The 14,214-nt window shown below is 36.8% G+C and overlaps 1 protein-coding gene across 6 annotated transcripts in view; it reads right to left on the bottom strand.

Annotated features, from left to right (window-relative positions):
* Nucleotides 1–3,146: 3,146 nt before the first annotated feature.
* The window catches only part of mpp7a (MAGUK p55 scaffold protein 7a), a 110,390-nt gene continuing 99,322 nt past the window's right edge, over nt 3,147–14,214 (bottom strand). For all 6 annotated transcript variants that reach the window (XM_079595309.1, XM_079595313.1, XM_079595310.1 and 3 more), the window contains 3 exons: nt 11,822–11,930; nt 9,645–9,788; nt 3,147–5,810 (listed from right to left, as the gene is read on the bottom strand). In XM_079595309.1, coding sequence (XP_079451435.1) covers nt 5,631–5,810; nt 9,645–9,788; nt 11,822–11,930 — 433 coding nt within the window. In that variant the 3' untranslated portion in view covers nt 3,147–5,630. The remainder of the gene's footprint in view (nt 5,811–9,644; nt 9,789–11,821; nt 11,931–14,214) is intronic.

Here is a 14,214-nt window from a genome sequence, read left to right as displayed (position 1 = left end):
GCATTGCCATTGAAAACACGTTAAAGGGATAGTTCACCCAAAAATAAAAATTCTGTCTTCAGTTACTCAGAAACTCATACAGGTTTAGAACAACATGAGGCTTTGTTCTGTTGAACACAAAAGAAGATATTTTGAAGAATGTTTATAACTAGACAGCTGACGGTAGCCATTGACTTCCACAGTATTTTTTACCTATGGAAGTCAATGGCTACTGTCAAATGGCTGGTTACCAACATTCTTCAAAATATTTTCCTTTGTGTTCAACATAAGAAAAAAAAATGGGGTTGGAACAACTTGAGAGTGGATGAACTATCCCTTTAAGTCCATTTAAGGTATATTATTAGTGACAGTAAATACTTTTATATTATAGGACGACAAAATGTTTCTTGTGCACCAAATCAGCATATTAGAATGATTTATGAAGGACCATGTGACTTGCAATAATAATTTCACAATATTTACTGTATTTTTGATCAAATAAATGCAGCCTTGGTGAGAAAAAGATATTAATTTAATAACATTAAAAAATCGTACTGGCCCCAAACTTTTGAATGGTTGTGTATATAACAACAAAAAATAAAATCAAATAAAAACCTTGACGCCACTGGGTCTCTCTCAAAAACAATACGTCACACATTAGTTCGCTTGATGGACATGAAATGTGCATGGCCTTGAGACATTAAGACACTCATTCCTCCCGCCTGAGAGCGTCTCGCTTACATTACAACACAACCTTGTTATGAAACAGAGCATCATTCATCCACACCGTTCACACACGGTTTAAAGGAGAACTCCGGTCAATTTTAACATTGAGCTCAATTTTTAGTAAATTTGGAGTGCTGTCAATACAGAGAACAACGACAAAAATCGGTGTTGCCTACACTGTGTTATCCTATTTTTAAAATTTGCACCCTATTGACTTGAATGGGGCAAGTTTTAAACCTGCTTTTATCCTCTTAACATATTTGATGTGTCATTACAAGTGCCCAGCCATGTTGAGTGATTCCTTAAGAGTGAACACGAGTGAATCTGACTGCAGTAGATGTGAAAGATATGAATAAAAATGATGTTATATCAGCCAGCGCAAATACCTGTATTTAGTTCCTGTTTTCGGTGGAAGTCCAAAGTAGTCGATTGTCGAGTTCACGCGCATAGGTTTAGTTACTATGATCACGCGCGTGAACTCGACAATCGACTACTTTGGACTTCCACCGAAAACAGGAACTAAATACAGGTATTTGCGCTGGCTGAAATAACATCATTTTTATTCATATCTTTCACATCTACTGCAGTCAGATTCACTCGTGTTCACTCTTAAGGAATCACTCAACATGGCTGGGCACTTGTAATGACACATCAAATATGTTAAGAGGATAAAAGCAGGTTTAAAACTTGCCCCATTCAAGTCAATAGGGTGCAAATTTTAAAAATAGGATAACACAGTGTAGGCAACACCGATTTTTGTCGTTGTTCTCTGTATTGACAGCACTCCAAATTTACTAAAAATTGAGCTCAATGTTAAAATTGACCGGAGTTCTCCTTTAACTAAGAGTGAAAAGCCAGGCGTGGCACCATGACAAGAGCCCTGGGAACTCTGAGAGAATCCTGAGAACCTCTGACACAAGGAGAAAACAAACAAAAATGGAGGTAACTAAATTAATCTCCATAAAAATGAAACTGGGAAAACCGACAAACTAAGAGTGGCTGCTGGACATTTTACCCCAGGATCAGGCTCAAAGAGATCAGGAGGTGTGCTAAGTGAGGCAGGCATCAAAACGTTTTCAACACAATGGCCAAAGCCTCAAACAGACAAGTGCTGAGTCGCGGCGGCACCAGAGGTGATTACGTTTAAAGTAGACGGTCTGTCTTTCCCCCAACGGCCCGACTCACTCTCTCATTTCCTCATTTTACTCCTGCCAAACCTGCTGAGCTCCATCGGGACTGTAAGTGGCACTGGCTCTCTGACAGGCCCGTTGCAACATGTAATCAGAGGAGGTTGGTACTTGTATAATGGCCTCTACACACAAACACATCCTTATTATTATTACAACAGTATTACATCATCTCAATATTCCCACGCTTCACCAGATATAACAGTCATGTGAAACACTTCCTGTATTTGTCAGTTTAAAGAAAAAGACGCACGGGAGAAATTGATGGAAAAGAGAGGACGTGCTAAGGAAAGATTCAACATTGACATTTCGTGCTCTTTTCTTGTTAAAAATCCTGTTTCTTTTTTTCTTGTTCTTGCTTTTAGTCATAATTTAGAAAACAAAACCCTTGAAACATTGTATGTTTGAAGGACTAATTCAGTCATCATTAACTAACCTTACACGTCATTTCAAACAATACAGTATGATATTTTGTTTTTTAAATGGAAAACATGGGGATACATTTTGAAAAATGTACTGGTCTGCTTTTTTTAAATGAAAAGAAATGGGCACTGAATACGTTATGCTTCAAAAGAACATAAAAGCATAATCAAAGTGGTCCAAATGACTTGTGCACTATATTGCAACTCTTCAGAAGTCATATGATAGAGTTGTGTGAGAAGAAAAGCGAAATTTCAAGGCACTGTTCAAGTGAAAATCCTGTCATTTACTCACCCTCATGCAATTCCAAACCGGCTTGACTTTCTTTCTTCTGCAAGAACCTATTTTGAGAAATGTTGGTAACCAGTTTTGGTGACCATTGACTTCAATTGTATAGACCAACAACATAAAAAACTTTTAAGTTGATTTATTTTTTTGGCGATTGGATGTGGATCCAAGATAACTTGGCATTCAAAAAACATGGTTACCTCTTCCTGGCCAGCTACACTCAATCCTATCCATCTAATGTCATCCATCCATTTCAATCTCCTCACTATCAGCTCTGAGCGGCGGCGGCGGCAGGACTGTGTGATGGAGGGGGAGCTGGAGGATTATGGGTCATTGTGTTGGCTGCTGGTTTGTTTTGGCATTTCATCAGTGAGATCTCTGTAGCAAGCAAAGCCTGAGCGATGAGTCTGTCCCACTGGCCCTTTGTGTCTGAAGACCTGCGAATACTGACATGAATGAACTATTAAAGGAAACATTGGTTATTAATTACAGGACTATGAACAAAACACTCCGTCTCTTTATGAGAAAAAGGGAACAAAACATATAACTGATTTACATATTTAATGTACATTTGGAGGAGGGGATGTTTTATAACAGCACAGGTTGTAAACTCTTGATCATCGACAGAACAAAACAATAGATGTACATGAATTGTTGTTTAGATGAGGCTTCCACAAAAATCATCCACTTGGCAGAGGACAGACCGGTATATAGAGGTACATTACTTAAAATACAGGAAACAATATTTACTTTGCATATTTCATATTAAGAAAGACTTCAAAGCTTGACAAGTTTTGAAGCGGTTTTGTATAGGCAAGTATGGGGGAAAACAAATAAATGAAAAAACAAGGTAAGGACAAACATAGTGAGTTTAAATGAACAAACTTCAGTGCACCTTGATTTTGAAGGCAAAACTACAGTGTATTTACAGTATGTGGACTGCAGGACTACAAAATACAGTAACAGTTCATAAGAGATTGACACAGCTTGATTGCAAACCAATGAGCTGAAAGAACACAAAAATGAATAAGAACAGAATGACAAAAATATACATGTATTTAGTGGTATATCTTTATGTAAGGCCTTTTCAGACATTAAAAGGATTGTTCACCCAATAAATGAAAATTCTGTCATCACTTACTCAAACTCATGTTGTTACTAGTGATGAACTGAAATTTAGGTTGTCATTTAGATGAAAACCAAAACAAAGTTTGGGCAATTAAATTAAACCATAGAACTCAATATGCTTTTTGGTGTGTTGTGTTCTCAGATGATAAATTAAACCAGTCAAAGTACAGCTCTTCAAAGGGATAGTTCAGTCAATTTTAATTCTGTCATCATTTACTCACCCTCAAGTTGTTCCGAACCTGTATGAATTTCTTTCTTCTGATGAACACAAAAGAAGATATTTTGTAGAATGTCGTAACCAAACAGTTGATGGGACCCATCTACTTCCATAGTATAAGAAAACAAACAAAACAAAAGAACTATGGAAGTCAATAGGTTCCCATCAACTGTTTGGTTACGACATTCTTTTAAAAATCTTCTTTTGTGTTCAACAGAAGAAAGAATTTAATACAACTTGAGGTTGAGTAAATGATGAATTAGCATTTTTAGGTGAACTATCCTTTTCAGCAATGAGACATCTTTCAACATTAAACAAATTTGACATACTGCTACTTTAGCAACCTTCTTTCTCACAGTGAAGTGTGTCCCCAGTGGTAACCTATCCATGTTGTGTGCATGAAATAGACACTGACAGTCTAATTGTATCATCCAAGAAACACTAAACGTCATTGTTCAATCAAAAACATTTTGGTTGGAACCTAATTTTGTTTCAGACAAATATGTTCAGTTGTCAAAAATTCTGTGCATCACTAGTTGTTACAAAATCCATACAACGTTCTGTCTTTTGTGTAACACACAAGTTAAGGTGGATGGGACTGTTGAGCACCAAAAATGAGAAAGTACCATCAAACTCTATAGTTGACTCATGTTCCATATTCAAAGTCCTCTGAACCTACAGTAAAACCGAATTTTCATTTTTGGGTGAACTATTCCTGTCTGAAATGCCTTGTAACAGTTGAGGTTATCATTTAACATCCTTTTCTCTGAGATGCAATAGTAGAAATGCTGCTATTGGACTTCTTAAACGCATATTTAAGAGTCTTGCCTAATCAGCCTAGATGGAGTCCTCAACAACAGGATGGAGATGGAAGGAAAAGGGAAATAAAGAAAGAGAGATGAAACTGAAATAAAGGAAATAAAGAGAGATGAAACTGAAATAAAGTCAGCTTCTGCACACAGCGGGTTATACATTAATAAAACCCAGAGGCTTTGATTAGCCATGAGCACTTAAAAGTCTAATAAAAAAAACTCACAACTGAGATTATAAAAAAAAAAAAAAAAAATCTCAACTGGGAACAGGTTAAAAAAAAGTTAAAAAAAAATCCAAATATATTATTTTCTATTTAAATAAAATCACTTTGGGGCCCACTGAACATTACATGATGTCTTGCCTATATATATATATATATGGTTAATGCTGTGCTGATTAAACTAGCTGCAGAGTAACAGGCAAATGGAGTGCAGTGTGCTAAGATCTGAATTAAAAACAAAACAAAAAACTGTACTGAGCACAAAAAAATAATAATCATCCATTTGGTTTCTATAAACTAACGTTAAAAATACACCAAGGAGTGGTCAACACCACCAGACCACTTGATTGGCAGTTTGAACACTCTTAGCGGCTGCTAAACAATCAGACGTTTGCTGACTGCAATTACACCCGTTATTGCAGCTAAATCCACCACGACAAAACAAAAGCAAACCTATGCTCTTTCACTTTAGTCCCCAAGAACAGATAAACCTCTTCAGATGTGTTAAGACAACTAACATATTTTCCCTGTCACCATTTACAGCCAAAAAAAATTAAATAAAAAATAACAATAAAAATCCTTAAAGTCCTTCCCTTCGTTTCCACCCCCCAAAATGTGATGCCTTGTTCCTTTGTTCCTTTTGTGCAGCCCCTCAGGAATGAGTCCAGCTGATGGGCACCCAGTGAGCTTCTATCTCCACTTTCCTGAGCGCCTGCTTGAGCTCGCTGAAGGCAACAGTGAGGTCATCGTTCACAATGACCTTTTCAAAGAGGTGACCATACTGGTTTTCCATCATCTGAGAGGCACTGATCATCTCCTGGAAGTCCTCATCCTAAACAACAAACACATTCAGTCAACGTTCTTTTTTAAGACATGAAATATGCCCCCACACAAAAAACTTTCCCACAGTATTCCCAAAAACCAGCTTCCAAAAAGAACTTTCATAGATGCCCTAAACATCGACTTAATTAAAAACTATTCTTTTTTGTTTACAATAAAACTGCTTTAGATGCAGAAAAGCAAAAATATCTACATGTGATAAAAGATAAAACTATAAACTGATATTTAATTTTCTACTGAGGTGGTGCACAGTTAGGGTTATAGTTTGAGGTCTGGATCTCCAGCGGTTTTAATCACAGGAAGAGCGGAGTGAATAAACAGACCTCAATTTTATACCCTGGCATTTGTTACACATCGATGCTTAAAAGCCCCATAAAATGATCAACAATCATTATTCATTAAATATTTTCCCGGTTCAAAAGAAACTGAAATCACTGAAAAACTGTAAAAAAATACAATAGGCTAAAATCAGATATACTTTATACCCCCAAGTACTTTTTCATGACATTGCATCTTGGTATAGACTAGTTATCTCTGGACTCTCTAACATGGCCTTGGACTTTTCTGGGCTTGTGGGTCCTAAATAAGTGTTTATGTGGGCAATCTTGGCATTTGGTGCCAGTCTCCGAGAACATGGCATGGTTTGAGTGGCTTTACCAATATAGACTCAACCTTTACAACATAAAAACATGGGACCCACACAGAGCGATATGATGCTATAAAACATATTGCCATGCTAAAAGAAAATCAGAAGCTTTTGGACTGGTTTTACGTTTTAAAATGTACTAAGAATCTATTAAGCACACTGTTAATATAGAAATTGGCATTAGCAGACAAGACAACAGCAAGCTAAGCGAAGCCATGGCGTATGGCCAGTGTTAGACGCAACTTCTCCTCCCATTCTCTGATGAACCCTTTCCTTCTTTTCCCTGATTTACTCTCTTGATCAAGAGTTAAGATTTCGTCAACATTTCAGTTTGGACACAGAGCTGCTGGCATTCTGAAAATTACAGCAGTCTCTCAATCTGACAGTTATTGGCAGAACGCATCAAAAGTCGCAGTTCATTGACTTAGTCATGGCTTTAATAAAGCTCTGGTTGAACGTGGTGGATTAGCTTGTGTTTGGCCTAAATAGTCAAAGGTTTGGCCCAGGTCTGAACATATCTTTTCTTCGTTCTGTCATCAAATAAAAACCTCATGCTAATTGAAGTATAACAGATGTTGTGCCTCCAGGGGAGTGTTATTACCAAATCTGATTTGGTAATAACACAAAAGGGATTAAATCTATTTTTCCTCTGCATTTCTTTCCGATTGTTTATTTCCCAGAGGCTCTAATGCAACCTCTCACTCAACATCCAGGTCTTCCGTCTTTGAAAAAAGGAGAATTTCTTCAGTAGTAAGCTGTCTCTCTCTCTCCCTCTACAGTCAGCATGAGCTCTGCTTATCTCTCAATCCTTGCCGGAAAATCAATTTTTATAGGATCATATAAAGTGCACCTGCCCTTATCATTAAACCCGTTCAAAAAAGGACATCTCTGGGTCGTCAAGAGGTCCTTGATTTTATATTCCCAAAGTAAAGGGACTTAATCTGTGGTCTGGGCTGACTTTCACCAAGCACAGGACAAAAAATAAAGAAAAAAAAATCCTCAAATTTTAGCTTATGTTTCCATTCCTCATTACGACGATTTAATGCCAGACGATGAAATACTGCTCTTCTACCCCTGATGACATTTTTAGGAAATTTCCAGGTTTGTTGCTACTCCTAAAAAGAGAATGAATGATATTTTGATCTTTTACACACAGAAAACTGTGTTAATGTTATACAAGTATTACTAAAAGGGAGAACAATAGAGTGAAAGTCTGGATTCACAGAAACAAAGGGATGCCTGTTTTCTTGCACAGAGCCGACGGCTCTCAAGCTCATGACTCTAACAGATGCAGTGTCTCTCTCTGAGAAAGAAATACAGCAAAGTCCTGGATAAAATATGGCTGTGACATTTCATCAAACACGATTTTTCTTGCATATCTATAATATGCTGAATCTGGATGCCTTTAACACTGTCAGGGTCTATAATCGACTTTTGCTAAGTTTTGCCAGCTAGCAAGGGTTTCTTTTTCCTTTACTAGCACCCACAATGACCTGTTGAAAGCAGGCAGACAGTTGCTTTGGATGGTGCGGACAGCTTTTGGTACAGTTCCTCTGACAACAGAGATAGCCAGAGCAGCATTCCCTTTGACAACGGCATAATCCTTGAGCTTTCTGCGAATTTAAAACTTTGGGGAGTATGGTGTGGTCTAATCGCACATTCAGCGGTTTGAATTAATGTGACCAGCATCTATTCAGTTCCAAAGGTGTTGAAATAAAAATAATGAAATATGCTGCTAGTATAAATTTGTGAGCCTGCATATTAGGGCTGAACGATATATCAAAATAAAACTGATATCGGTGTTTCGCTTAATGGAAGAGTCAAATCGCGAAGGCTGCGATTTAACTAATCAAATAATATATATTTTTTTCTGCAAAGCAACAAAATGAAAGCGAGAGTTTAATGTTTGAAAATTAAGTAAAGACAGTTGAGAAGCTACAGTTGTAGCTGATTTTTTCCCCTATTATTTCATTAAATCACAATAGAAATAATTATTTTAGTCATTAAAATTCAATTCAAAAACAGTGGGAATGTGGCCTACGAAAAGTGGAAAGTTGTTTGTTTTGTTTATCTTGTAAGAGGTTTGTGTTTTTGTAAAGAGTACCCAAATGTGAACATCCAAGTTTTTCAAGTTTGTCCCCAAATCGTCTAACCCTCGCAAAATAGACTGAGTAAAAAGTATAATTTTTTTTATTATTCTATGCAGATGCACTTCTCAATGTCAGTTGTTGTGCAGTCTTACTGTGTAACATTTGTGTCACACTGCAGCCTGGATGAGCTACATCGACAACATGGTGTGTGTGTGTGTGAAATCATTTATATTTTGGCAGTTGCTTCTATGAAATTATAATGGATAAACAGACCAAAGCTGCTGTGTGAAATTTAGCATTCAGTTGAATCGCCACGGAATTTGCAAAATTAGCTATTATTCCTGATCTGTGTGGTGCAAAAGACGGAAAAAGAGTACCGGTATATTGCGTTTGGACACTTGTTGAGTCAATAAGTTGACAGGTGAGCACATGTTCGAAGCTCCTAAACGCATTTGACAGTCTTCAACACAGAAAGTCTCTGTGGTGACAATCGGCATCAAGCCATCTCGGCGTGTGGTGGAGTCGGGTTTCCGTGGGTCACTTATTCTGTAACACACGTGCTTGTTCCCGGGGCAGACTAACAGCGAGATACATAGGCAAGAGCTGAACTCTGCGAAAGTCATTAGATACCCCGCATATTCACACCATATCTCATACACACACACAGCACAAACTAAAGGCAGCACAAGGTAAGGGTCTGGTGTATGTGTTAATTGATTTCATGTGTTTTTCTTTGAGTGCAGTCATACAGGTGTAGTGTGAGCTCACGGGTCTCATATCAGGTTACCGCTCAGGGGACCGGTTACTCAAAAATACACACACACACACAGACGTTTAAGCACTAACCCAACATATGTTTGCTTGGTCCAAGAGGAAAATGACTATAATAAACGATGTGGATGTTGCCTGCCAGGAAGTGATGAAATCTATTTCTTATTTCACCAAGAACTATGTGAGATAGTGGAACAAAAACTGTGAATACAACCTAAAACCTAAAATGACTTACTGAGAGCGAAAAGAGATCCCATCAGGATGAGAGGGGATGATAGATGGACAGATTGAAGTAAAAACTGTGTGTGGCATGTATTACCGAGAAGGGTTTGGATGAGTTCTTATCTTCTTTGCCTGAGATGACTTTTGCGTTCCTCCTGGTCTCTCTCAAACGCTCGATGGATGGAGGCTTCACAAACACCACGTAGGGCTTAAACTCGGCCGTGCGAAGATGTTTTAGCATCTGATGGAGAGAGAATGTGAAAAAAGAGGGAGAAAGATAAAGAGAGCATGTGAACCGCAGTCATTAAAGCAGCATCACTCATGCCATCATGATTTAGTTTGACACTGATACTTCTGAACATTATTGCTGTTAGTCACTGTTACATTTTGACAGAAAACAGAGCAGCTGATTCACACTGAGCTCAACTGATCTGACTCCATGAGTGAAAATAAAAGCACCCCGGTCTGACACATTACACTTCAGGTAGTCGAGATCCTCATGCTCAAAATAATCAGACCACTGAACTTTACCACGTATTTCTGTGGAGGGTTTTCAACAGACTGAACTAATTACTCGATTTTTCAAGTTTTACCATACGCTAGTTTTTAATTGTAAAAAGATTACCATAATTGTCCTACCTCTTTCTAGGACTAGAATTAAACTGTTGCTGTCACAGTACATTTAAAAGGAAAGTTCATTAAAATAATTTAAATGTCGACATCATTTACTCACCCTCATATTGTTTCAAATTAAGAGACATCTATGGCCTTTTTTGAAGCTATATGATGCAGCATATTTTAATTTAGATCTTTTTGTTCTATTTAAGTTTATTGCTATAGTTTCACATTTCAACCTGGAGAAAAACAATTATTTTGTAAATGCATAACTCTATAAAATATTCTTTGGTTGATTTGTAGGTGATTGCTTTAAAATTCTAGATTTTCTGGGTCCATCTTACAAATGTCAAAATGGAGAGCTATTCTTGAGATAAAGATTATTACCAGTGAATAATAACTTAATTTTCAGTCTCTTCTTCATAGAAAGCTATCATATGGCTTCAAAAAGAATATAGTGGGATATAGTGTATAAACTGCATAGGCTAAATTCATTACTTATAATTTCGCTAATTCCCCTTTAAAATGGACCTTTAACCTTTTTCACCCTTGAAATGTTGCTGTACAGGAGCATGCACCTGTATTTATTTTGTAATTCTCATTTTGTCAAATCAATAAAGACAAAGGATTTGTCCTGTTTCTGCAGATTTTATGAAGGTAAATTTAAGACTTTAAGACATTTTTAAGAGCAAGTAAAGAACATTTAAGGAATAAATCGAAGGGAACACAATACATCAATATGCTGTTTGAATGTAAATGTCTGGGGACAAGCACAATGAGTTATATTAGCAGCACTTGAGAGTTTGCTTAGAACAAATATCGGTTGCTTTTTCATCCATTTTACAAAAAATAAATAAATAATTTTTATTTAAATTATGGACTTTTACTGCACCTCCTGATTGCGCTAAAACAGGGATCACCAACATCAGTTCTTCCTCAGTAGTTGTGTCTTGTCTGCCAGTGCAAGTGTCTAAATATTCTTAAATCAAGATACATTTACTTGAGATGCAAAACAACAAAATATGAAGTGAGTTTATGATCAAAACAAAAATGAACATCTCAGATATTTGTTCTTGTTTAAAGTATAAACCAATTTTTCTTCTCTGATTTAAGACCTTTATAAGGCCTTCCTTTGTGTAAGGGTGAATTAAGACCTTTTTAAGACCTGCAGAAGCAATGATAATACAGATAACCATAATGTCATTGCCTCATTCTCTCTCACTACACCAAGAGAGAAGCCAGGCTCAGACCACCAAAGTAAGATGTGTCAGACAGAGGTGACCGGGGTCTTTCACTGGCTTTGCTGTGGACACTGATACAGTTCTGCCAAGACTCAACCGTTCCTCTTTTTACTACTACTCTCTCACCCTGACACCAAGCCTGAGGACATTTTCAAACATGGGACAATTAGTAGAGACAATTTTAGATCTGTTAAGATAAAAGGAAGAGTGCACACACACACACACACACACAGAGAGAGAGTGAGAGAGCGAGAGATAGAGAGAGATCTCAGAAAAGATCCAGTAGGAATAGTGTGGAATGTCACACCTGTGAAAGGGGGGGGGGAATAAATCTGGAAAAGACACTGAAGAATGGAGTGACGCAGAGGGAGGTAAAACGGTGAGGTAGAATGTGTATCTGAGAAACGGAGAGACTCACATGTGGCTGTACGTCAAGAAGGCACACCTTGTTCTTAGACAGGACTGAACGTACAGAGTCGAAGCTCGTCCCATAGTAATTTCCCTTATACTCTCCTTGTTCAATAAACCTGTGGCATAGAAAATGACAGAAAGAAAAGGATGGGTTTGACGTAATGATTAATGACTCTAAATGTATCTACGTGGATCTACCCACCCTAGAATATAAAGAGAAGCCAATGGACAGGATAATGACAGGAAACACAACCCATTATTTACTCCCAAGCCTGTCCTGATGCTTTCAGTGAAAAAGGCCGCTCAGACATGCACGGTGTGTTCATCTCTTGCATTCTTCCCCACATTCGATTCCAGACAGTCTGACACAAGGCTCTTTTATATAATCTTCTATGTTACAGTTTAAATCTAAAACACCTGTTTCCTTGCAGCACAGGCAGGCTTGAATGCCAAATGCAAGAGTTACTTGACTTTCTGAGAAGACAAAAGGTAAACAAACACTTTTCCACCATTTAATCTGCCTGTCGTTCAATCCGATCACTTGATTCTCCTCTGATCACAGAACATGTATTTTTAGGACATCCGTAAAGCAGAGAAATTTGGAAGGATGTGGAAAGTATTCCAGAAGAACGACCGAGTCGTACAACAGCAGGGTGTCGTAATATTCAGTGCATAGTGAAAATTTGGTTATGCGACACACGTGACTAAAATTACCACTACTGAAACTGGTAAAATGTTCTATATACTGTATGTACAGCTGTCTTTATCTTTCCCTAAGTATCAATCCAAATGTCAACAAGTCTTTGAAGTGAAAGCTATAAACACGCTCTCACTTTTGGGCCCATGTGGTCTAACAGCAACCTGTGATTGGGCGAGCATATTTAGAAGCTAACGTGACTCCTTACCACTTTTCGACTCAACATGTTTTAAAAGCCTGTACACTCTTTCATTGAAGCCATTTTTTGATGGTGAGCTAAGTTAATTTTGTTGGGTGCTAAGAGGTGGTTTGCTGGTGTTAATGTGACATGTAGGGTTACCAAGAATTCTCAAAGTGCCTATTTATTTGAGAGTTCATTTGAAGGCAGATGTGCTTAAACAGAACTGTTGTGTTGTGGCGGGTGTTGTCATGATGTTGTGCGTGTATTGATGGCGGGGTGGAGGCTGCTACTGTGGTTTTTGGGTTAATTTAGGCTCTGTTTTTAGCCCTGAGGAGAGTTTTCCTTGGGAATACCAAGGTCATGTTTGCATATGAGAGTGGACATTTTCACACTGGAAGGCAAAATAAACCATTTAAACCATTAAATTAAATTTAAATTCATTTAAACCATTTTCAGGAAAAGTTAAAATTTTAAATTGTCATTTGGTGTAACTAATTAGCATTTTTCTTTGATGGTTTCACGTGGTTTTTCATAACGTATATATTCATGCGTTGGCTTTATAATGTTTTCAAAATTGTTCAAACCATTTTCAAGAAAAACTAAAATATAAAACCTGATAAAAAAAAACATTGAAATATAATAACATTTTCCTAGAATTCTCAACATCTTAATACCATCAAAAAAATAAATATATATATACATATTTTAAGGTAAAAATTTTTTTTTTTTTTTTATCAGAAAAATGATCACATAAAAGAACGTTTTACAAAATGTTGTCAATTTTTTTACCTAAGAAACAACAATAGATTATTCCAAAATACATACATTTTTCTTCATTATGATATATAAAAAAGATCAAAATGAATTTTAAAAGAAAATTAAAAAAAAAAAAAAAACAATGTACAACCATTGTATGCATGTCTTCTAATGTATTTTTTATTTTAATATGTTCCTTTAAAAAAATAATAATAATTCAACCTTAATTTTTAGACCCTCTGTCTGAAATGACCCGTGTTTAAGGGGTAGCTCCTTTAAGGCTGGTCAGTAAAAGGCCACTGTTATGAGTGGCAAAGTCATTGTAGTATCAGTATTAATGCCCACTCGCTACTGCACGAGAGTAAGTGTTTTGAAAATATTATCCATAAAAAAAACTGTCATTTACAGACAAAGCATCATGCAATCATTTACTTAAACTTTAAGTATTATTTGGATATAATCATTACAGATCCAAAATATTTGGCTGCTTTAGCCTTCAAAAAAAGTTTCTTTGCAAACTCTTCATTACATTACATCTTGGTGACAAAACAAAATGCTCCGAACAAACATAATCCTCTGACGTGATCCGGAATGCCATTCAATTCATGCGATCCTTCTGAAGTCTGTAAACGAGATGTTTAAACTGGACGTGTCAAATCAAACGTTCTTTCACTCTTTCATTTGTCAGTGGGAGGGTCCTATGATGTATAATTATTTTATTGTTTATTTATTTCATTTTTATTTTAAAAAGGGACAATGCACATTA

This window comes from Phoxinus phoxinus, assembly GCF_949152265.1.
Source record: "Phoxinus phoxinus genome assembly, chromosome: 21".
Lineage (NCBI taxonomy): Eukaryota > Metazoa > Chordata > Actinopteri > Cypriniformes > Leuciscidae > Phoxinus > Phoxinus phoxinus.
This window is presented reverse-complemented; position numbering and strand designations above follow the sequence as displayed.